This window comes from Doryrhamphus excisus, chromosome 6 (genome assembly GCF_030265055.1).
Source record: "Doryrhamphus excisus isolate RoL2022-K1 chromosome 6, RoL_Dexc_1.0, whole genome shotgun sequence".
Lineage (NCBI taxonomy): Eukaryota > Metazoa > Chordata > Actinopteri > Syngnathiformes > Syngnathidae > Doryrhamphus > Doryrhamphus excisus.
Genome location: NC_080471.1, coordinates 7549367 through 7570189, shown reverse-complemented (window position 1 = coordinate 7570189; position 20823 = coordinate 7549367). Strand labels below are relative to the sequence as shown.

At 39.2% G+C, this 20823-nt stretch overlaps 1 protein-coding gene across 3 annotated transcripts in view; it reads right to left on the bottom strand.

Annotated features, from left to right (window-relative positions):
* Positions 1-2938: 2938 nt before the first annotated feature.
* wnt7bb (wingless-type MMTV integration site family, member 7Bb) overlaps positions 2939-20823 on the bottom strand; it is a 43996-nt gene continuing 26111 nt past the window's right edge. For all 3 annotated transcript variants that reach the window (XM_058075991.1, XM_058075990.1, XM_058075992.1), the window contains exons 3-4: positions 12241-12512; positions 2939-5725 (exon numbers count right to left, since the gene is read on the bottom strand). In XM_058075991.1, coding sequence (XP_057931974.1) covers positions 5246-5725; positions 12241-12512 — 752 coding nt within the window. In that variant the 3' untranslated portion in view covers positions 2939-5245. The remainder of the gene's footprint in view (positions 5726-12240; positions 12513-20823) is intronic.

Here is a 20823-nt window from a genome sequence, read left to right as displayed (position 1 = left end):
AGTATACTTTTTTGTGGTGTTTATTTTATCATTTTTATAAATTTAACATTAACAAGTTATTTAATTTGATCTTTTTTGTTTTTTTCCTGTTTTATAAAACAAAATGCAAGTGAGAGAAGGGATGGATTAACCTAAATCAATGTATATAACTTTTTTGGCGTGCAAATTCCAAAGTTAAAATGAAAAATAAAGAAAATATATATGTATATATATATATTGATTTTTTTCTTTTTTTGTGTTTAAGAACACAAAATGCAAGTGGAAGATGGGGGTGGATTACATTTTTGGAGTATACATTCATATTTTTAATGTTTTTTATTGATTTTATTTACAAATTTTATTATATGCTTTTGTATTTGTTTTTATAGATCTTTTTAAATTAATATAGTGTAAGTATGCATATAAATGTATTTATAACGGTATGTTTTACTTGTTTATGTCACTATATTGAATACATACAATTTGCTTATCAATGTACCATATATTCATGTTGTTAATACATATTAAATAAAATGAAATCACTTAATCTGTCAGTCAAGAAAATGACACATATTGTATTTAAAAAATACAATAGCAACTGTTTGATAAAATCTAATAAAAATATTTTTTTTATTTTTAAAAAACCCGGACAAATTAAGATTTAATTATTATTTTGACAAAATTGTTATAGTTTTAAGTTTCACTTGAATTTACGTATTATTATATACATAAATGCTAGTTTTTAGAAGTATTGCATCCTGGTGTCGTTACCAGAAATGTTGTATTGTATGAAATGTATGATTTCCAAGGTACACGTGTCCATTTTCAACATAAGTAACATTCTTTTACGATAAGATCCTACTAAATCTTCCCTGGTGTCCTTGGCAGTGGACATAATAAACATGCAGCAAAATGATGATGAGGTAAAGCTGGTGTCACAAACGCCCTAAACAGACGTCCCCAATTAGTGTGGAACAAAAAAAAAACCAACAAAAAAAAAAACAGCCATCCAGAAATACAAGAAAGTCCAACTTGAGGGAGGTCCTTATTGCCTAAAAGTCACTTCAATAGAAATTGGATGGAGTTTGGCAGCTACTTGCATGTCAGATTTGCGCTCGCTGACACACAAATGGAAGGAAGCTCCTCTGTGTGCTCACAGGGGTCATGGACTCCGCCGAAAAAGACTCTCCAGCATGTGCTGCGTGCTACTCCAGTCACTTTGATTTATTCCGCTCTCATTTCTAATGATTTATACCTCCTAACGCGCTGCCAGCTGCTGTATTAAGCTTTATTGGAATGCTGAATAACGCACTTTGACATGACACTTGGCTACACACACACACACACACAAAATGCATATTTTAATGTGTGTTTTTCCTCGAAGGGGGGGGGGGGGGGGATTTATGAAAATAATAGCTTTGGTTATGTGCGAGCCACTCAACACGGAGCAGGAACATTCTTGCAGCGACACGCTTTTAGTCGTAAAGTGAAAAATGTGGATTCCTGACGTCGGGTTCAAGTACGAGCAGTCCTGTCTCAAAGGCTTCACTTTGATAAAAATGCTGGAAAATCGTGACGTTATTATTAATAAATGACTTTTAATGTCTGCGTTCTATGAAATGCATGTATGAGTATGTTTAGGGAGGGTTTTTAATCGAAGATCATTCTTTTGTATTGTATTGTTGTTACTATACACTGGTGTCACGTTGGTAATCAGTGGTGCCCAAAGTGTGGCCCGGGGGCTGTTGGCAGCCTGTGTTTCTTTTATTATTGGGTCTGCGCCCGCTTCTAAAAATATTGCACAAGAAAACAAAAAAAGAAAACAACCGAAATGGAAAAAAGCAGTCGTCATTTTACAAAAATAGAGTCAAAATATTATGAGAAAAAAGTCCTAATTGTACTTATTTATGATTTATGAAGACGAGCAATTCAGGGTGTACCCCGCCTCTTGCCCAAAGACAGCTGGGATTGGCTCCAGCATACCCCCGCAACCCTAATGAGGATAAGCGGCATAGGAAATTGATGGATGGAATATTTTGAACACAAAATAATCTCATTTTAGTAGCAAGTAACAACATACAAACAAAACAAAATAAAGTCCATTTTTCAAAAATTAGTTTGCAGAAAAAGTTATCAAGTTAAGTCAGAATGTAAAAAAACATGAGAAATTAAAAAAAAAATCCACTGTAATTTCATGAAACAAAATTAAGAATCTGATGATAGTCAAAGCTGAAATTTTCCAAAAATAAACACATAATATTATGAGGAAAAATAATGTCTTTTAATCGCAATTATTAAATATATGTATTTTTTTCCCCACAAAAAAGTTATCAAAAACAGAAAACTATATAAAAGTTACATTTTAGGGAAATAGGTTGCAAAAAAGTGATAATGTTATCAGAGTCAAGTCAAAGATTATGTGAATAAAGTCATAATTTCAAGAAAAAATGTACACGGGGAAAGCTGAAATTTTGGAAAATGTAAAAAAAAAACCCAACAACTCTAATAAAACAGAATATAACAAGGAAAATGAATTTCTTAGTAGCATACAGTTGAACAAAAATTGGTTAAAAAATGTGATAAAAATAATAATATTAGAAAAAACCCATCCGTCTATTTTCTATGCTGCTTATCCTCACTAGGGTCTTGGTATGCTGGAGCCTATCCCAGCCTGACTCTGTGTCGATGCAGCTATGCTTTCATAACAACATAAAGCACATATGCCTTTGCAAATACTTTCCAAAGGGGGGGCTTTTATTTAGCACGACTGAAGAGCAAAGTATCAGTGCAGCACTCAAAACAACAATGAAACATTCCTGCTGCGGAAACATCCAGAAAGACGTCACGGCGTGTGGAAAAACAACGGACTGGCAAAAAAAAAAAACAAAAAAAAAAACATCAACAGTTAAATAGAGCCAAGGTGTTGGAATGTGAGTTTGTCAACAGAGAAGATGAGGTGATTAATTAAAAGGGGTGGGGTGGGGTGGGGAGTTAGGCTGCATTCACAGTTGACGTTCATTACTCTGGTTTGGACCAAAAACGATCAATTTTGTCATGTGAGAAAAATGATCTGTATTATTATTTCTTACCATTGTAATTATTAGGACCCGACCACCGACTCAATAATAAAATGATGTTTACTATGTGACCTCACTTGCATTTTTGAGGGCCATAACATGCATGAAAACTCACCAAAATATGCAAGTGCGTCAGGTTCGGCCAAAAAATCCCTTAAAAAAAAAATTCTGATAGAACCCATGTTACAAAACAAAGATGAAGTCAGCCATTTTGGTTTCAGGCGTCAATTTTGGGGCGAAAATCAGGGGTCATGTGTGTCAACGAATAAAGTCATTTGACCAAATGAGCCCAAAATGAAAATCCCGCTTATCCGACAGCCTGGCGATGTTACATTGTGACATCCATAAGATGTGGGCGGGGCTTGGCAACATACTTTGATGATCAATCTGACAATTTGCCACTAAACTACAAACGTTAATAGCTCAGTTCCACAACATCAGATCTTTATCATTATTGGTACAGATGATGAAGACGATATATATATATATATATATATATATACACACACATATATATATATATATATATATACACACCATATTTTCCGGACTATAAGTCACACTTTTTTTCAAAGGTTGGCTGTTCCTGCAACTTATACTCCAGAGCGACTTATAAATGAAAATATAATTAATAAAGATAATAATAGATAATAAAGAAAACTGTTACTGTATTTAAAACTGTTTATGTTACCTTTTCTGTTCATGTTTATTTTTGGTGTAGCTGAATAACAATAAATGTTAGCATATCTTACACCTATTAGCCTGTTATTTATTCTTTTATTAATGTTACAACTTGACTTACTGACATAATGTCTGTTTTGGTCAAGTAGTTTGTCAAATAAATTACCCGCAAAAAATGCGACTTATACTCTGGAGCGACTTGTAGTCCAGAAAATATGTTACTTTTAAAATATTATAGTATACTTTTTATTTTGTAGGTTATTTTTATATTCTGGGCGGCACGGCGGTCTAGTGTTTTTGGAATGTGGGAGGAAACCGCAGTACCCGGAGAAAACCCACTCCCAAGTTATAACTAATAAATATACAAACATATAACAATATATCGGCTGCACGGAGGGCGAGTGGTTAGCTAGGAGACCAGGGTTCAATTGCACCCTCGGCCATCTCTGTGTTTGTCTATATGTGCCCTGTGATTGGCTGGCCACCAGTCCGGGGTGTACCCCGCTGGGATAGGCTCCAGCAACCCTCGTGAGGATAAGCGGTAGAAAATGAATGAATGAATTTTTATATTCTGCTATATTTACCAGCTTAGATTTTTAAGAATATACTTTTTCGAAAAGTAACTTCCAAGGCATTATACATTATTATATTATTATTATATTATGTATTTGTCTGCTTGCTTCATATCTTTGGTCCGTATGTTCACATTTGACCAAAACCCCTGGTTTCAATGGTCCTGGTCCCCTCCTTGGGTTCACACCAAATAAACCGGAAAAAAGTTTCGACTTGGCAAGAAAACATTGACGGAAGTCATCGTTTTGAGAGTACTGGCACCCAAAACGTTACACTGGATATCAAAATAACCTCTGCAATTAATTTATTCTTCTGACAAAAAAATACCCCCGTGAACGCTCAGCAAATCAAGTATATTTTTTTGTACATTTTTGGTCCGGACCAGAGTACCAAAGCCCAAGTGTGCACCTACGAGCCTTAACGACATACAGCTTCAGTCAAGAGTTCTTAAAGTACTTTCTTTACACTTAGTACAAAAAAGACATCTCTACCCGTTAGTGCTTTGTTTTTTTTTAAAGATACTATTACATAAATAAACATTTTATTTTTCAGTGTTCACAACAAACAAGTTCCAGTGTGACTGGAAGACTAACATTAGCTCCACCGTATTCCAGTTGGCAGCAACAAGAGTTTTTTGGTACACCTTGCTAAGAACATTCGTGTCCAACATGCGTTGTTTGTCCACCTCCAGTCCAGCGCTCCTTTCTTATTTGTAGTGGAAATGCGACAAAAAGACGTCACTCGTGCTCCATCGTCCCGTGATGCCACTCATGCGCCATCGTCTCACGACGTACATCCTCGCGTCCGGGGGCATCTGGTGCCCCGTCTCGTGTTTGTTTGGATTCTTCTGTGCAAAACGGTGCAGTGAAGAGCTTGAAGCCGGTTCTCGACGGGACAAAAAGATCTCTGGCCGGGCCCCTCCCATTTCTCGTGTCCTACTTGCAGGTAAACACCTCCGTCCGCTCGCTGCACGTGTTGCACTTGACGAAGCAGCACCACTGGAACTTACAGTTGCACTGCCACACTTTGGTATACTGGTGCGTGTTGTAGCCCCGCCCGCAGCACATCAGGTCGCAGCCGTCCGTGTGCGGCGAGGTGCGGTTGCAGAGGCGGCCGCGCGTGCCCACGCTCCCCGTGGCCGCGTCCTCCTCGCAGTAGTTGGGCGACCTCTCGATGTAGACGAGGTCCGTGTCCATGGGCTTGCGGTAGCCCTGAGTCTGCTTCACCTTCAGGTGGGTGGGCTGGCGCAGGCGGCTCGCCCGCACCACCTCCACGTGCACGGCCTCGTTGTACTTGTCCTTTAGCACGTAGCCGATCTCCCGGAACTTGGGGAGCGTCGTCCAGCACGTCTTGGTGGTGCAGGAGCCCGACACGCCGTGGCACTTGCACTCCAGCTTCATCCTTTCTTCTAGGACCTGTGGAGATGAAACGCCACATTTAAAGGTCCCATGTTTGGTCCCATGTTTGATCCTGTTGGTTGGGATACTCAAAGGCAAATTACACGTACTGGTATGAACTACCTTGATTTATCTTGCATTATATATTATGACGGCGGCACGGCGATCTAGTGGTTAGCGCACAGACCTCACAGCTAAGAGACCAGGGTTCAATTCCACCCTCTGTGTGGAGTTTGCATGTTTTCCCTGTGCATGCGTGGGTTTTCTCCGGGTACTCCGGTTTCCTCCCACATTCCAAAAACATGCTAGGTTAATTGGCCACTCCAAATTGTCCATAGGTATGAATGTGAGTGTGAATGGTTGTTTGTCTATATGTGCCCTGTGATTGGCTGGCGACCAGTCCAGGGTGTACCCCGCCTCTCGCCTCCCGAAGACAGCTGGGATAGGCTCCAGCACCCCCGCGACCCTCATGAGGAAAAAGCGGTAGAAAATGAATGAATGAATGAATATATTATGACATCATCAAAACAATCTACATCAACGTGTCCATACACAAAGACTGAATACGACGCATATCAGATCCTCATTGAAATTGTCTTTTATTTTGAAAAAAATGAGCCTATCATCCAAGTTGGACAAATGAGAAACTTGTGTTGCAGCCTCATGCGTACTTTGCAAATAAACTATGCGTACAAAATAAGCCAACTCATTTCAATTTGGCCAATTATCGGTCAAAGAAAGATTGCGTTCCCGGCTTTTTTTCCCTTTCAAATCTGTCACTTGACACAAAACACTGACCTTCAAATGACAACATGTTGACTTTATACTCAACGTAAGCCAAACACTTGTGGCTTCTAGTTCATAGTATTCGGAATCACACCATAATTCACGCGGAATGGACTGAAGGATGTGGTACATAATTTATCCTTGCTCCTGACTCCTTAGTTTGCCTTTTTGGGTAAAAAACAGCCACTTTTGCTACATGCTTGTATGGAATTGAATATAAATAATACACAATCAACATCAAATTGTCTAACCAAACTCCATAATTGTGTATTTGACGCTAACATAAATGCCCGTCGTTAACAGTCAAGCAAGTATACCAAATACTACTAGACTGAGACGAGAAGTATCCTGATAGAGTACATACTAAGCGGGTTCCACATGCCCAAAAATACTCATTCATTCATTTTCTACCGCTTTTTCCTCACAAGGGTCGTGGTTGTGCTGGAGCCTATCCCAGCTGCCTTGTACACCCTGGACTGGCAGATATAGACAAACAACCATTCACACTCACATTCATACCTATGGACAATTTGGAGTCACCAATTAACCTAGCATGTTTTTGGAATGTGGGAGGAAACCGGAGTACCCGGAGAAAACCCACGCATGCACGGGGAGAACATGCAAACTCCACACAGAGATGGCCGAGAGTGGAATTGAACCCTGGTCTCCTAGCTGTGAGGTCTGCGCTCTAACCACTCGTCCGCCGTGCAGCCGATATATTGGTATATGTTTGTATATTTATTAGTTATAACTTGGGAGTGTTAAGTTGCTGTGTGATGAGTTTAGTGATAACCCATGCATGCACGGGGAGAACATGCAAACTCCACACAGAGATGGCCGAGGGTGGAATTGCGCGCTAACCACACGTCCGCTGTGCAGCCGATATATTGGTATATGTTTGTATATTTATTAGTTATAACTTGGGAGTGGGTTTTCTCCGGGTACTCCGGTTTCCTCCCACATTCCAAAAACATGCTAGGTTAATTGGCCACTCCAAATTGTCCATAGGTACGAATGTGAGTGTGAATGGTTGTTTGTCTATATGTGCCCTGTGATTGGCTGGCCACCAGTCCAGGGTGTACCCTGCCTCTCGCCTGAAGACAGCTGGGATAGGCTCCAGGTCCCCCGCGACCCTTGTGAGGAAAAAGCGGTAGAAAATGAATGAATGAATGAACTTGGGAGCGTTAAGTTGCTGTGTGATGAGTTTAGTGATCACCCATGCATGCACAGTTGAGAACGTGCAAACTCCACACAGAGATGGCCGAGGGTGGAATTGAACCCTGGTCTCCTAGCTGTGAGATCTGCGCGCTAACCACTCGACCGCCGTGCCGCCCGCCAAAATTACTGTTTTACACTATAACCGGCAAGAAAGTAACACACAAAAAAAGTTACCCAGCATGGCTTGCGGGTTCCAATGAGTATAAATAGTATAACTTTACATGTTGGTGTATGGTTTTCCCCATCACTTCATCTCAGATACTGACATGTCATTTTCCTCATGTAATATTTGTACAATGCGGGTGATACTTAGCAATACTAATGAAAGTACTTCATAATAGAAATATTGTGCATGATATTCCATTGTATGAAAGATGCTGCTGGCAACTTCAAAGGAGAAGAAAGTTGATGTCTTCAGGGTGTGTTTTTCCTTTCTTTCCCACTAAGTGGATATTTCCTGCCACCTCATTATTTCGATCAAACATACACACACGCACACACACGTGCACACACACCGGCCAGTTGTTCGCTGATTCTCTGCAGGCTTTGGTTGTCCGGCGTTGTCAAGATTCCCAAAAATGTAAAGAGCAACAAAAAAAAGCCACAAGGAATTCGGAGCACTGAGTGTCCCGACAAGGAGATGGAAATGTCTACTTACAGAGTGTCCGTCAAAAGCCTCTCATCTGTTACAACACACACAAACACACACACACATACACACTCCCCGCGTCACATGATTTACAATGGACCTTTTAGAGCTTTTTTACAACACAGGAAAAAAGATCCTTTTTTTATCAGCTCATCCAGTTTATGGCTGTAAAAAGCTTTTTGTAAGCAAATTCAATGCATGATGATGGACAGGGAGGACCGTCTTCTATGAAAGCAACATACAGGAAGGGAAAAAAAAACATTTAAGAAATTTTATTTAATAATTTAATATTTTTTTATCCTGCAAAACTGGATTAAAAATGCTGGACAACAAAAGCACAGGATTTTTTTTCAATTTGTCAATTTATATTGCACATTAAAGTGTTGTATTAATATTAAATGTATTAATTATTAATTATTTTATGATTTAATATGTTATTATTTTTTGTTTGATTTTTTTTCTATTTTAATTTTATTATTTTTTTGTTTTTTTTACAAATTTTGGCAATTTTTTTGCAATTTTTAAAATCACATTGTATTATATTATTATTGTTGTTCAAGCATAATTATATTAACTAATTATTGAAATGCACAAAGAACTCTTACTTCCGAAATGTGATAAGTCATTATATATAACAAGTCACTTTTTCAGTGTTTTACAATGATTTGGTTTGCATGAGAAAATGTAGCTCTCATTGACCACATGCTAATTCATACAAGTACATGGCACGACACAGTAGCAACAGAACCAATGTTGTAATAGCGGTAAGAGGCAAACTGCTGAGTCAGCAATAGCAGCGCTATTATAATAATTTGACCAGTCTACTGGTATTTTAAAGCCCATGCAGAGGTAGATAAAGCTGTTGGATCTTGACCATTCATGGTACTTGAGATGCAGCTAGTGCCATCAGGGGGTTGCCTACAGCCACAGCCATATCTTCATTCTATACTGCAACTGTGCGTGCCATCTATCTAACACTGTCACACGGTGAATCGACACATTGAATTTTGGCACATTCCCATCCTCATGCTGACTTACAAAAAATACAAAATCCATGCGGATCATTCGTCAATATAGAATCCCACTTCATTTCTCATTTTAGATTCATCCCTCACGCTCGTCTTGCTCTCTTCTTGTCAGCTGAGATGACGAATAGCACGCAAACACTCGCCGGGGAGTTGGCCGAGGCTCCGGTGGAAAGAAATGTCAGTAATTGACCGGAGCCCAACAAGAGTGTGATGGATCAATCAGCACGTTTTGATCATCCATCATGGCCGTATGACTTGTAGCTTGCGTACTGGGACTGTTTGCTGCCTCTGCTGGGACACATCATCACCATCTGAGCATCCGTGCAGGGACACACGGTCATGTGGTCATGTTGCAACAGCTCAACCCCCAGCACGTTGAGGGGATGTCTTGTGCCAGTCGTTTTGTTTTTTTTATTTCCAAGGCTGTGTTGAATTATACCACATGAGACTCATTTTTACTGTAGATTTGTCATCTTGGTTCCTTAAATTAGCCTAATGTGGCAACACCACACAAATGGTGACGTGTGCGCTAGGGGTGTCAATCTCAGCACTGAGGACGATTCCAGCGATACGATAATTTAACGATACATGGAATTTTCTGGCGATACGATGCAATACGGTGAAATAACCATTTAGTTCAAATCAATGCAATCCGATATGATATGGTGCAATTTCTTGCGATATGATGCAATTCAACATGATGCAAATGGAATTCAGTATGGTCCTACAAAAAAGATTTGGCTTTATTTCTTATAAGCACTTGGCAGTAAATTCAACTAAAGTGCTGTTTATCTTTTTTACTATGCACCACTTCTTTATCATTCTTTTTGCCATCTTAAAACAGCAACAACTTTTCAAAAACAACTTTCACTTTCAACTTTCAACAGTGCAATAAATGTTTGTTTATATTGCTGTCTGCAAAACATACTGCTAATATGGTCATATATCTCATCTCGTTTTGTATTATCTGCATACTGTATTTGTATATAACTCTGAGTAAAACTGTTGATTTTGTTAATACTTGGGTTGTTTATATTGTTTATTTTTCTATATTGTGTATTTTGTACTGCTTAACTGATTCTGTACTGTAATAAAGGCATATCTTATCTTATCTTAATAAGAATGAGCTAGCAGCTAGGCTAATGCAGTAGTGAGGAGCACAAAGTGTAAAACAACTTCTACCCTTTTAAAATTGTTTAAAAATTCATGAAGAAGCCAACTGCTCTGCTGTTCTAATGTCACCTACTGTGCTGAAACGCTCGTTCGGGGGCGGGGGGGGGGGGGGGGGGGGGGGGGGCACTTATTGGGGACGGACAAATAACTCCTGGACAATTTGGAAAGCAGCAGAAGATCGTATTCAATACAAAACGTGAAATAATGATGGTGCATTCATGGCAGCTGGGGAACAGCATATGGGGCAAAGTTGAACACTAATAAAACGGCGCTTTCATCGGATTTTACCGATACCCACAAACGCATCACGATGAATCTCGATTTCACCTGTTAATTGCATCCATACCTGGTGAATGAGCCAATGCACTCGCATCGCTCGCATGCGCATCGATGTATCGATTAATATCGATTATTTTTCACACCCTTAGTGTGCACCCTGTTACTAGAAATGCCCCACTGGAAACCATTTAAAATGTTATTTTTGATCCCTGAACATACACTAATGTCATTTTTTATGTTCTTATTTTTTCGATCTGTCCACCAGATGGCGCTACTTGTTCCCATACAAAGCATGCAGCAAGATTTTGAGACAAATATAAATCATTTAAAATTACATTTGTAAAAACTGAATTCATGATTTCAATTCGATGAATTTCACAGGACAATATAACAAGGATAAAAAAATACAAATATTTTCAGGACATTTTTTTCATAAAAAATGTTTTAAAAAAATCATAAAAATCGATGTTACTCCCTGAATTTTTTTTGGAAGCTATATATTATTTTTAAATTAAAGAACAGTGGCGTTATGTGAACATACTGGCTCTTAAAGGACTAAACAAACCAAAATGTGATGAATATTTGATATGTATATTTCAGGCTGAAGTACATTGAAAAACTACACATTGAAAAAAAGTACAGCAGTTTTTGAGAAGTGAACAAGCAAAAAGCTTTACATTTCAAAATTTAAGAAAAATAGCAATACATGAAAACCAATGTTGCTGTTGATGATGATAATAGTAAGCAAATAAAATGTTTTTTTTATGGAAGCGATTTTTTTTTTTTTTAAATTAAAACTAATGGGTTAAACAAAACGCTTATCATCACTAGGAGGTATGCTGGAGCCTATCCCAGCTGACTATGGGCAAGAGGCGGGGTACACCCTGGACTGGTGGCCAGCCAATCACAGGGCACATATAGACAAACAACCATGCACACTCACATTCATACCTATGGACAATTTGGAGTGGCCAATTAACCTAGCATGTTTTTGGAATGTGGGAGGAAACCGGAGTACCCGGAGAAAACCCACGCATGCACGGGGAGAACATGCAAACTCCACACAGAGATGGCCAAGTGGAGAATCAAACCCAGATCTTCCCGATCTTTTGACTGTGTGGCCAACATGTTTATCCATATTTGCCATATATATTTCAGCCTGAAGTAATTTCAAAAGATGGGCCTTTCAAAATTAACAAAAAATATATGTTTTAATTATAATTTTATTTTATTTTATTTTATTTTATTTTATTTTATTTTATTTTATTTTATTTTATTTTATTTTATTTTATTTTATTTTATTTTATTTTATTTTATTTTATTTTTGGGAAGCTGCCATTTTTTGTCATACGGTTGAAATGAGTGAAGATGAAGGACATCCACCTAAACACTTTTGTTACCTTTCTCCCTGCCTCGTTGTTGTGCAGGTTCATCAGGCGACGCGGCGTCTTCTTAATCTCCCGGGCGTCGACAAAGCGGCGGGAGAACTCAATGCCGTATTTGATGTCGGCCGAGCAGCCTCCCCACTTCCAGCCCTCCTCCTGGTTGTAGTAGCCCTGCTTCTCCCGGTCGCAGCCGCATTGGCTCAGGTTGCCCTGGCTGCACGCCGCCGTGATGGCGTGTGCCACGCCCGCCGCCGTGATGGCGTAGGTGAACGCCGCCTCCCGACTGCCTAAAATAGGATGAGATAAATGGTTACCGTCTTCAATAATGGACACACTTATTAAATTAGAAACATAACATTTCTTCTGCAATTCTGCATCTTGAAATAAATGAATCCTAATCAATAATTAAAATTGTACATTATGCTTTTTCCACTTTTCTGACCTATAAATGTAGTTAGAATGTTGTATTCTCGTGTTAAATGATGCCAAAGTTTCAGAAAATGAGGTTTCCGCATTTGGAAGTGATCCCTAAAAGATGTTTGGAATGACTCAAAACGCTCAGTTTGAAAAGGCGTGGTAAAACCGCTCCTTTGTGATGTCATAGAGGGCAGACTTCCTTATATGGTTCATAGTTAGAAAGCACTTTGGGCGTGTGACCAATCACAGCGGAGTGGGCATTCCTAGAGGCGGGCCATGGGTGGAATAAGTTAAAACAGACTGTTTTTGGCAGGAAGCACAAATCAAATACAGCTTGAATAGGTGCAGATTCTGGAAGATCTAGAAAGCTTTCTGTGCAGGTCATTGTGTGTAGCTGCTCTATAGGAGTCCACAAAATTTGCACAACAGGTCCCCTTTAAAAAATACTTGGTTTGACCGTCGAAAACATAAGAATAATCAGAGAGAAAAATGTATTGGTTTTATAGTGTTTATGCATTAATATGTTTTAAAAATGCAGCCCTCAGTGGGCAAATCACGGACTCTGCTCTGTAACAAAAAGTGTCTTATACACCTTCCGGCATTCTGCCCTGCACGTTTGGCAAGAACACAATCTCTTTTCTGACCACAAAGCACTCTGGGCGCTGCTTTTTGATCTGAGAGTGCAGTGTTGGAATGTTTGTGCGGTGAGAGCTGGTCTAGGTGCTGTCCAAAGTGCTGAATTCCTGGACGGTTGCACCTTGCGTGTGCAGCAACCCCAAAAAGCTGCCACCGCCACCGCGTTCAGGTCTTGGCTGCCTCGGCAACAACGACTGAGCGGTTCTGGCATCTTGTTTTATTATAAATTCCTGCCAGCTTGTGACCTCAGCTCACAATCCCACATTGCCAAGGTGCAAGATGATGCTATGCTATGCAATGCAAAAAAAAAAAAAAAAAGCAGACCAATCAGCATCCTTTGAGGAGGCGGACATAGCGAAAGCAAGACGTGACTGATTTGGCAAGCAATGACATCACCCAAAAAGCAGTTTGGACAACATGCTTTTCCATCATCCATCCATTTTTAAGGTTGCATATCCAAACATTCATTCATTCATTCAACGCTTTTTCCTCACGAGCCAATCACAGGGCACATATAGACAAACAACCATTCACACTCACATTCATACCTATGGACAATTTGGAGTCACCAATTAACCTAGCATGTTTTTGGAATGTGGGAGGAAACCCACGCATACACGGGGAGAACATGCAAACTCCACACAGAGATGCCCGAGGGTGGAATTGAACCCTGGTCTCCTAGCTGTGAGGTCTGCGCGCTAACCAACAAAAGTCAGCTATTAACAACAATATTTTAGAAAGCCTCTACTTTCCCGGTCTATCTTGCAATCCATTCAGTTAGGATCAATTCATCAATCCACTGTTCATTACAAATTTCAAATTCAGTCGTGTTTTTTGGGCACTTGATTTCACAATTTCAAACTAGACTACTACACAAAAATTGAAACACATTTTCTACAAAAGCGTTTGCTATGTGCAATATTGTATGGAAATCAAGGAAGTTTACAAAAGCCGACAAAAAATATTAATTAACATCAAATCACAAAACAACTGGGGCATTCCCAAACCGAAATAAAAAAATCAAATTCAAATCCAAGTGTTGTTTGGCCAGTTGATTTCACAGAACCATACAGTGCAGTGCAAACAGATTAGTTTGCTAAGTGCAATAGTGTACAAAAACCGAGGCAAATTCTGGACCAAAAACAAATCATAAAACAATTGGAGTGTTCCAAAACCGGAAAAATTTTATTCCAATTCAATAGTGTTGTTTAGGCTTTTGATTTCACGGGGCGATACAATACAGGGCAAAAGGACTGCTTTGTTACGTGCAAAATATTGTATAAAAATGGCAGACAATCTACAAAATGTAGCTTATCTTCACTAGGGTTGCTGGTATGCCGGAGCCGATCCCAGCTGTATTCGGGCGAGAAGCGGGGTACACCCTGGACTGGTGGCCAGCCAATCACAGGGCACATATAGACAAACAACCATTCACACTCACATTCATACCTATGGACAATTTGGAGTCACCAATTGGTAATGGTAATGGTAATGGTTTTATTTCATTTGAACATGCATCAGATTACAATTGAGTGCATCCCATAATCAGTTCCCAGTTCCACATGTCCAAAAGGAGTAGGAAGAAGCAAAGCTTATTAAATCCTACCCCTCCATCTGGTACTTTTACAATCAACAACTGTTACATTTGTTCACTTCCTGCTTTCCATAATACTGTTTATAATACTGAGTTTTTTGGGTTTTTTTTTTTTAATAATGCACCTCGTACCAAAGTACAAGATGTCAATATAGTGATATATATAGCACATCATGGCTGGTTCAAGACTCTTCATCCTTGTATTTAGCAAACATCAACTGCTTGTATTGTTTCTTGAATTGGCTCATCGTTGTGCATTGTTTGATTTCCTTACTCAATCCATTCCATAGTTTGATTCCACATACTGAAATGCTATGGCTAGCATAACGTAGTCCTAGCATAGAAGTGTTTCAAATGTACTTCTTCCCGGAGATCATATTTCTCCTCTCTTGTAGAGAAGTATTGGATGACATTTTTAGCTAATTGGTTGTTTTTAGCCTTATGCATTATTTTAGCTGTTTGAAGATGAACTATATCAGCAAGTTGAAGTATTTGTGATTTTAGAAATAAGGAGTTAGTATGTTCTCTGTAGGCGGCATTATGAATTATCCTTACTGACCTTACTGACAATCAACTCATCTTGAATTTGTTGCCAATTAACCTAGTATGCATGTTTTCGATCCGAGATCTTCCTGATCTCCTGACTGTGTGGCCAACATGCTAACCACTTGATGCTAGCCATCTACAAACACAAGTGCAAAATGTAATTGTGTTATTTGTGTCACGATGTGGGCGTCACCCCCTCGTGACAGCTCTCTTAGTTTCCTTCTTTCCTTCTGTTCCAGTTTCCATGCCCTTATTTTGGTATCCACTTCCTTTGTTGTTCTCTTCCGTTTTCCTTACCCCTGCTCGTTTCACACACCTGCTTCTAATTTCATTATCCCTATTTAGTTCAGGTGCGTGCTCTTTCGGTTGTGGCTTCATTGTGAATTGTCTTTGCGTTGTAGTGGCTGTTGTGTTTTCCTGCTGCTGCCATTTTGCATTAAATAACCTTTTATTTGCACTTTTGGTCCTGCTCTCTGCATCCTGGGGTCGCAACGCAACACCGCCAAGCGCGATCGTGACAATTTGGGCACTTGATTTCGCGTAATGATAGAGTACAAGGCAAATGGACTAGTTTGTTAAGTGCAGTACTGTACAAAAACTGAGAAAAAAAAATAATTTTAATTATTTTGTTCCGACACTTGATTTCACGGAATGTTATGATACAGATTGGGCAATACTGTACGAAAACCCACACAGTGCAAAATAAAACAAAGCAAATTTTAGACAAAAACTGAATCATGAGAAAACTGTAGCGTTCCCAAACCGAACGATACAATACAAAACAAACAGACTAGCTTGTTACGGTATCAAACGCGAGACAGTATACAAAAACTAAAGTCAAATTTTAAGTATTTTTGACCAAAAATGAAGCATACAAAACCGAGGTTTGACTGTACTACAATATACTGTAAGTGATGGCAAAGTCCTGAGGTCACATGACTCATATCCCAGCATCCTCAGCATCCTCTTTTGATGCTTGTTGTGTAATAATATTGAAATATTTGTAGAGGAAATGTTTTTTACTGCTAGGAAGCTCATGGCGTCGCACACGTTTAAATATACCGGTGCTTCGCGTCGGTAGCGTTAGCTCCTGAGCAGCTGTTTTCCATTTCATTTCCTCCTCGTTCACCTCTTGTTATAGTCTCCCTAGAACGCTCCTTGCCCGACCAAAAACAAGCCACCGCTAGTTTCCTATCCCAGTGCGGCTGCTGCAGGACTAATACCGCGACCACAGCTTTGCCCAGTTGGGGACTGACGCACCGGCCTGTGGTGACGCACCCCCATCTTAAATACCACCCCACACGCACACGACATGTATGGACTGTACCCTGTCATTTCAGCAAGCACTTTTATGACACTATAGGGTCAATAGAGTATTACAGTACAGCCATACGGATTGTAGTACGGTCTGGGACTCCTTCTAGGCTCATCCCATTAGTGATTCTGGGGTGTGACCGTGAATGTTTTAAATACTTGCTAGCATGCAGTATTATCATGATTAGGCAAATGCTAAATGACTTATGAAAAATGAAGTGTACAAGACATTTTGTTGGCAGTCAACCAACCTTGTGCTTGTCAATCACATCAAGGTAGTACGGATCAACGTCAAAAACCCCGAAGAAATGTCAATTCAATCTGACTTATGGGAGGGAAGTAGAAAAGGAGGGCGTGGTATAGCCAACAGTAGCCTGTGACAATACGACCTTTAACCTCGATGATGGTCTCGACAGTGAAGCCATTGAGTGCGGCTGACGCTGACCACATAGTGGTCCTTCCGCGGCACATGACTCTGTAAGTAATGGTAATGGTAATGTTAATGGTTTAATTTCATTTGAACATGCATCAGATTCCAATTGAGTGCATCCCATAATCAGTTCCCAGTTCCACATGTCCAAAAGGAGTAGGAAGAAGCAAAGCTATCTGGTACTTTTACAATCAGTAACTGTTACATTTGTTCACTTCCTGCTTTCCATAATACAGTTTAGGTTTTTTTTTGTTTTTTTAATAATGCTCCTCGTACCGAAGTACTCTGTGATATGAGCATCCAATGCCATAATGGGTACCATAGTAAGTGTCAATATAGTGATATATATAGCACATCATGACTGGTTCAAGACTCTTCATCCATGTATTTAGCAAACATCAACTGCTTGTATTGTTTCTTGAATTGGCTCATCGTTGTGCATTGTTTGATTTCCTTACTCAATCCATTCCATAGTTTGATTCCACATACTGAAATGCTATGGCTAGCATAACGTAGTCCTAGCATAGAAATGTTTCAAATGTACTTCTTCCCTGAGATCATATTTATCCTCTCTTGTAGAGAAGTATTGGATGACATTTTTAGCTAATTGCTTATTTTTAGCCTTATGCATTATTTTAGCAGTTTGAAGATGAACTATATCAGCACGTTGAAGTATTTGTGATTTTAGAAATAAGGAGTTAGTATGTTCTCTGTAGGCGGCATTATGAATTATCCTTACTGACCTTTTTTGCAGTACATTTAGCGAGTGAAGATTGCTTTTAGTAAGAAAGCTTTTAGTAAGCTTTTAAGTAGTTCTCCGGTGAGTCTCATGTTAATAAATAAAATTGGGTTTTTAATTCATTTATGGGAATTATACAATGGAAGAATATAAGGGCCACTTTCATATTTTGTAAAGATATGCTAAGAATTTATGTATAGTTCAAAAAAAATCTCAACTTTGTAAAGTAGGTGGAAAAAAGCCAATTATTAGTATGAAACTTTGTTCTTTACCCCCCATTTTTGCTGTTTTTTTATAAATATTGTCAATATTGTACATTTTGTTAAAAGAAATAAATGTTTAAAATTAAATTAAATTAATTAATTCTCAGAATAGTCTGACTTCATTCTTCATTCATGCTTTCTTTTTGGCAACCTAATTTTCCCAAAATTACAACTTACAACTTTATTTATTGTTCTGTTTATCTCATGAAGTAATATTATGACTTCACAAAAAAACATTGTTAAATATTTCTACTTCATGTTATAAAATTCCTCATAATGTTTCGCTATTCTCATAAAATGATTACTTTTTCTTGTTAGATTACAGCTTTTTTCTCTTAAAGATATAACAATATAACAACAAATAAGAACTATTTTAACTCTAAACACGTAATGTTTATATATATATATATATATATATATATATATATATATATATATATATATATATGTATGTATGTATTATGTATTATTATTATATATATATATACATATGCCATAACAACTGAAGATAAATGACTATTTGTCCTGACAATGCTTTATTCTTAAAAGAAGACTGCCCGTAATCCACAATCCTTTTCTGTGCAGTCTAGAGATTGAAAAATAGTTAGCATGAGGGAGCTAACAATGCATGTAATGGGACACACCTATTTCGGATATGAAGCACTTTAAAAACTGGGTAACAATGTTTTTTTGGTTTTCTACACATGCTGTCACTATGCAATAACAGGTATATTCATGATATTATGCAATATAAGACTTTTTTAATTGTGGTGGAATGTCAGAATGTCTGAAAAGGAGCAGGAAGAAGCAGAGTTTATTAAATCCTACCCTTCTGCACGCCCACTACATCCACACGGAGCAGCACAGAATCATATAAAAAAAGGGTGGACATCGGGCACCCTGGCAAAACCCCAGGACATTACCAGGGCACACCATCAACCACCCCGACCACTGCCCCACAGCTCTCCCGAGTGCAACCATCCAATGCCCAGCATCCCAGCAATCACCCCCCCCCCCCCCCAAGAAGGACCCCAAAAAAGTGCAGTGTGCTTCTAAGCTTGTGAATATAGACTTGCACGATGCCTTCAAGCGCCATCAAAATACTCAAATCCAAGCTCCTCTGCTGAAAATCAATAAAGTTACAATCAAACTCAAACCCGAGTTCAGAATTTGCCATGTGCGTCTCCAAAGAATAGGGTGGGGTGGCAAAAAAAAGAACCACACTACTCTGTTTTTAAACAACAACAATACGTTTTTGCCGTGTGTGTGTGTGTATCTGCAAGTGTACTCGGCGTGCCCTCAGTGGAGGAAGGGCCTTCTGTTGGCCAGGAAGCCACTGCGGAGAGAAAAAAAAAAAGCACCCGTATAACTCTAAAGATGCCGGCCCCAGAGTCCTGACAGCCCTCCAGGAGGAACCACCCTGGGGTTGCCTCGCTGGCTGCCAATGGAAAATTGGAGTGACCAGAAAAACCTCAGTCAACTTGGAAACAAGCAGGACAGAAGAATGGGGGGAATATTAAAACAGATGTCTAATGGAGGTTTAACAGCAAGTGTCTGCCTTGCTGTCCAAAAGGCGGCCCAGTTGAAAGACGACTGCTCGGACATTTTTCCAAGTAAGGTACAGGTGGTTTGGATGCACCTGTTTCATGGAGAAGTGGAAGCCTCCATCTTTGTGTGCTGACCACAGCGGCGACGTTTCCGTTGCGTCTTTTCGACAAAAAGATTTTGTGGCTCGGCACTCGGTAGTGTTCCACTGTCTTTTTTTTTTTTTTGGGGGGAACGGGAGGCAAGCGGGACAAATTTCTCATGACACACGGCACGGCAGGATTTACGAGCGTCGGCACCGAGTGACCTCGGACGGCCTGCCTCTCCTCGCTGCCTGGCCGGTATGGTCAACTCAGGACTGCTGACAGCTGGGGACAAACAGGAAGGAGAATAAGAACGACGGTGTCCAAATATACTCTGATTTATGAACTGACACTAATAAAGATCGAAAGATTTGCAGTACAGTAATAAAACATCCCTGATTAAATTGACATAAACCTTGAATTTAAAATATTGAACATTTCTATAAGAAATGTGTCTGTTAAGCAAACTCAAACCACAAAACTTCCTGACTTCCTGTTCAGTGCAAAGTAAGCTTGAGTCTAATAGAAAATCTACTTGTTTCTGCTGTACCATCATCCACAATCCAAACAGCTAAAAAATACCTAGCTCAGAATGAACTCAACCCTGCAAAAAGCACCAAAACCGCTAATGAGACTTGCATATTAACTGGTTCAAACCACAAAACTTCCTGACTTCCTGTTCAGTGCAAAATAAGCTTGAGTCTAATAGAAAATCTTTGACTATTTGTTTCTGCTGTACCATCATCCACAATCCAAACAGCTAAAAATACCTAGCTTAGAAGGAACTCAACCCTGCAAAAAGCACCAAAAACGCTAATGAGACTTTCATATTAACTGGTTCAATACCAAAAATATATTAATACGTTTCTTTAACCCCCAACACTCGCTCCCAAAAACGTATTCATATGTCTTTTATATGCCTCAACAACAGACTGAGAATCTTTGACTAAGGTTTTGCCAGTAAGTCCTTAAAAGCAGCAGCATGGTCCTGTCATGTAGCGAATCCTTGACTAGCATTTTTTACAATCTTT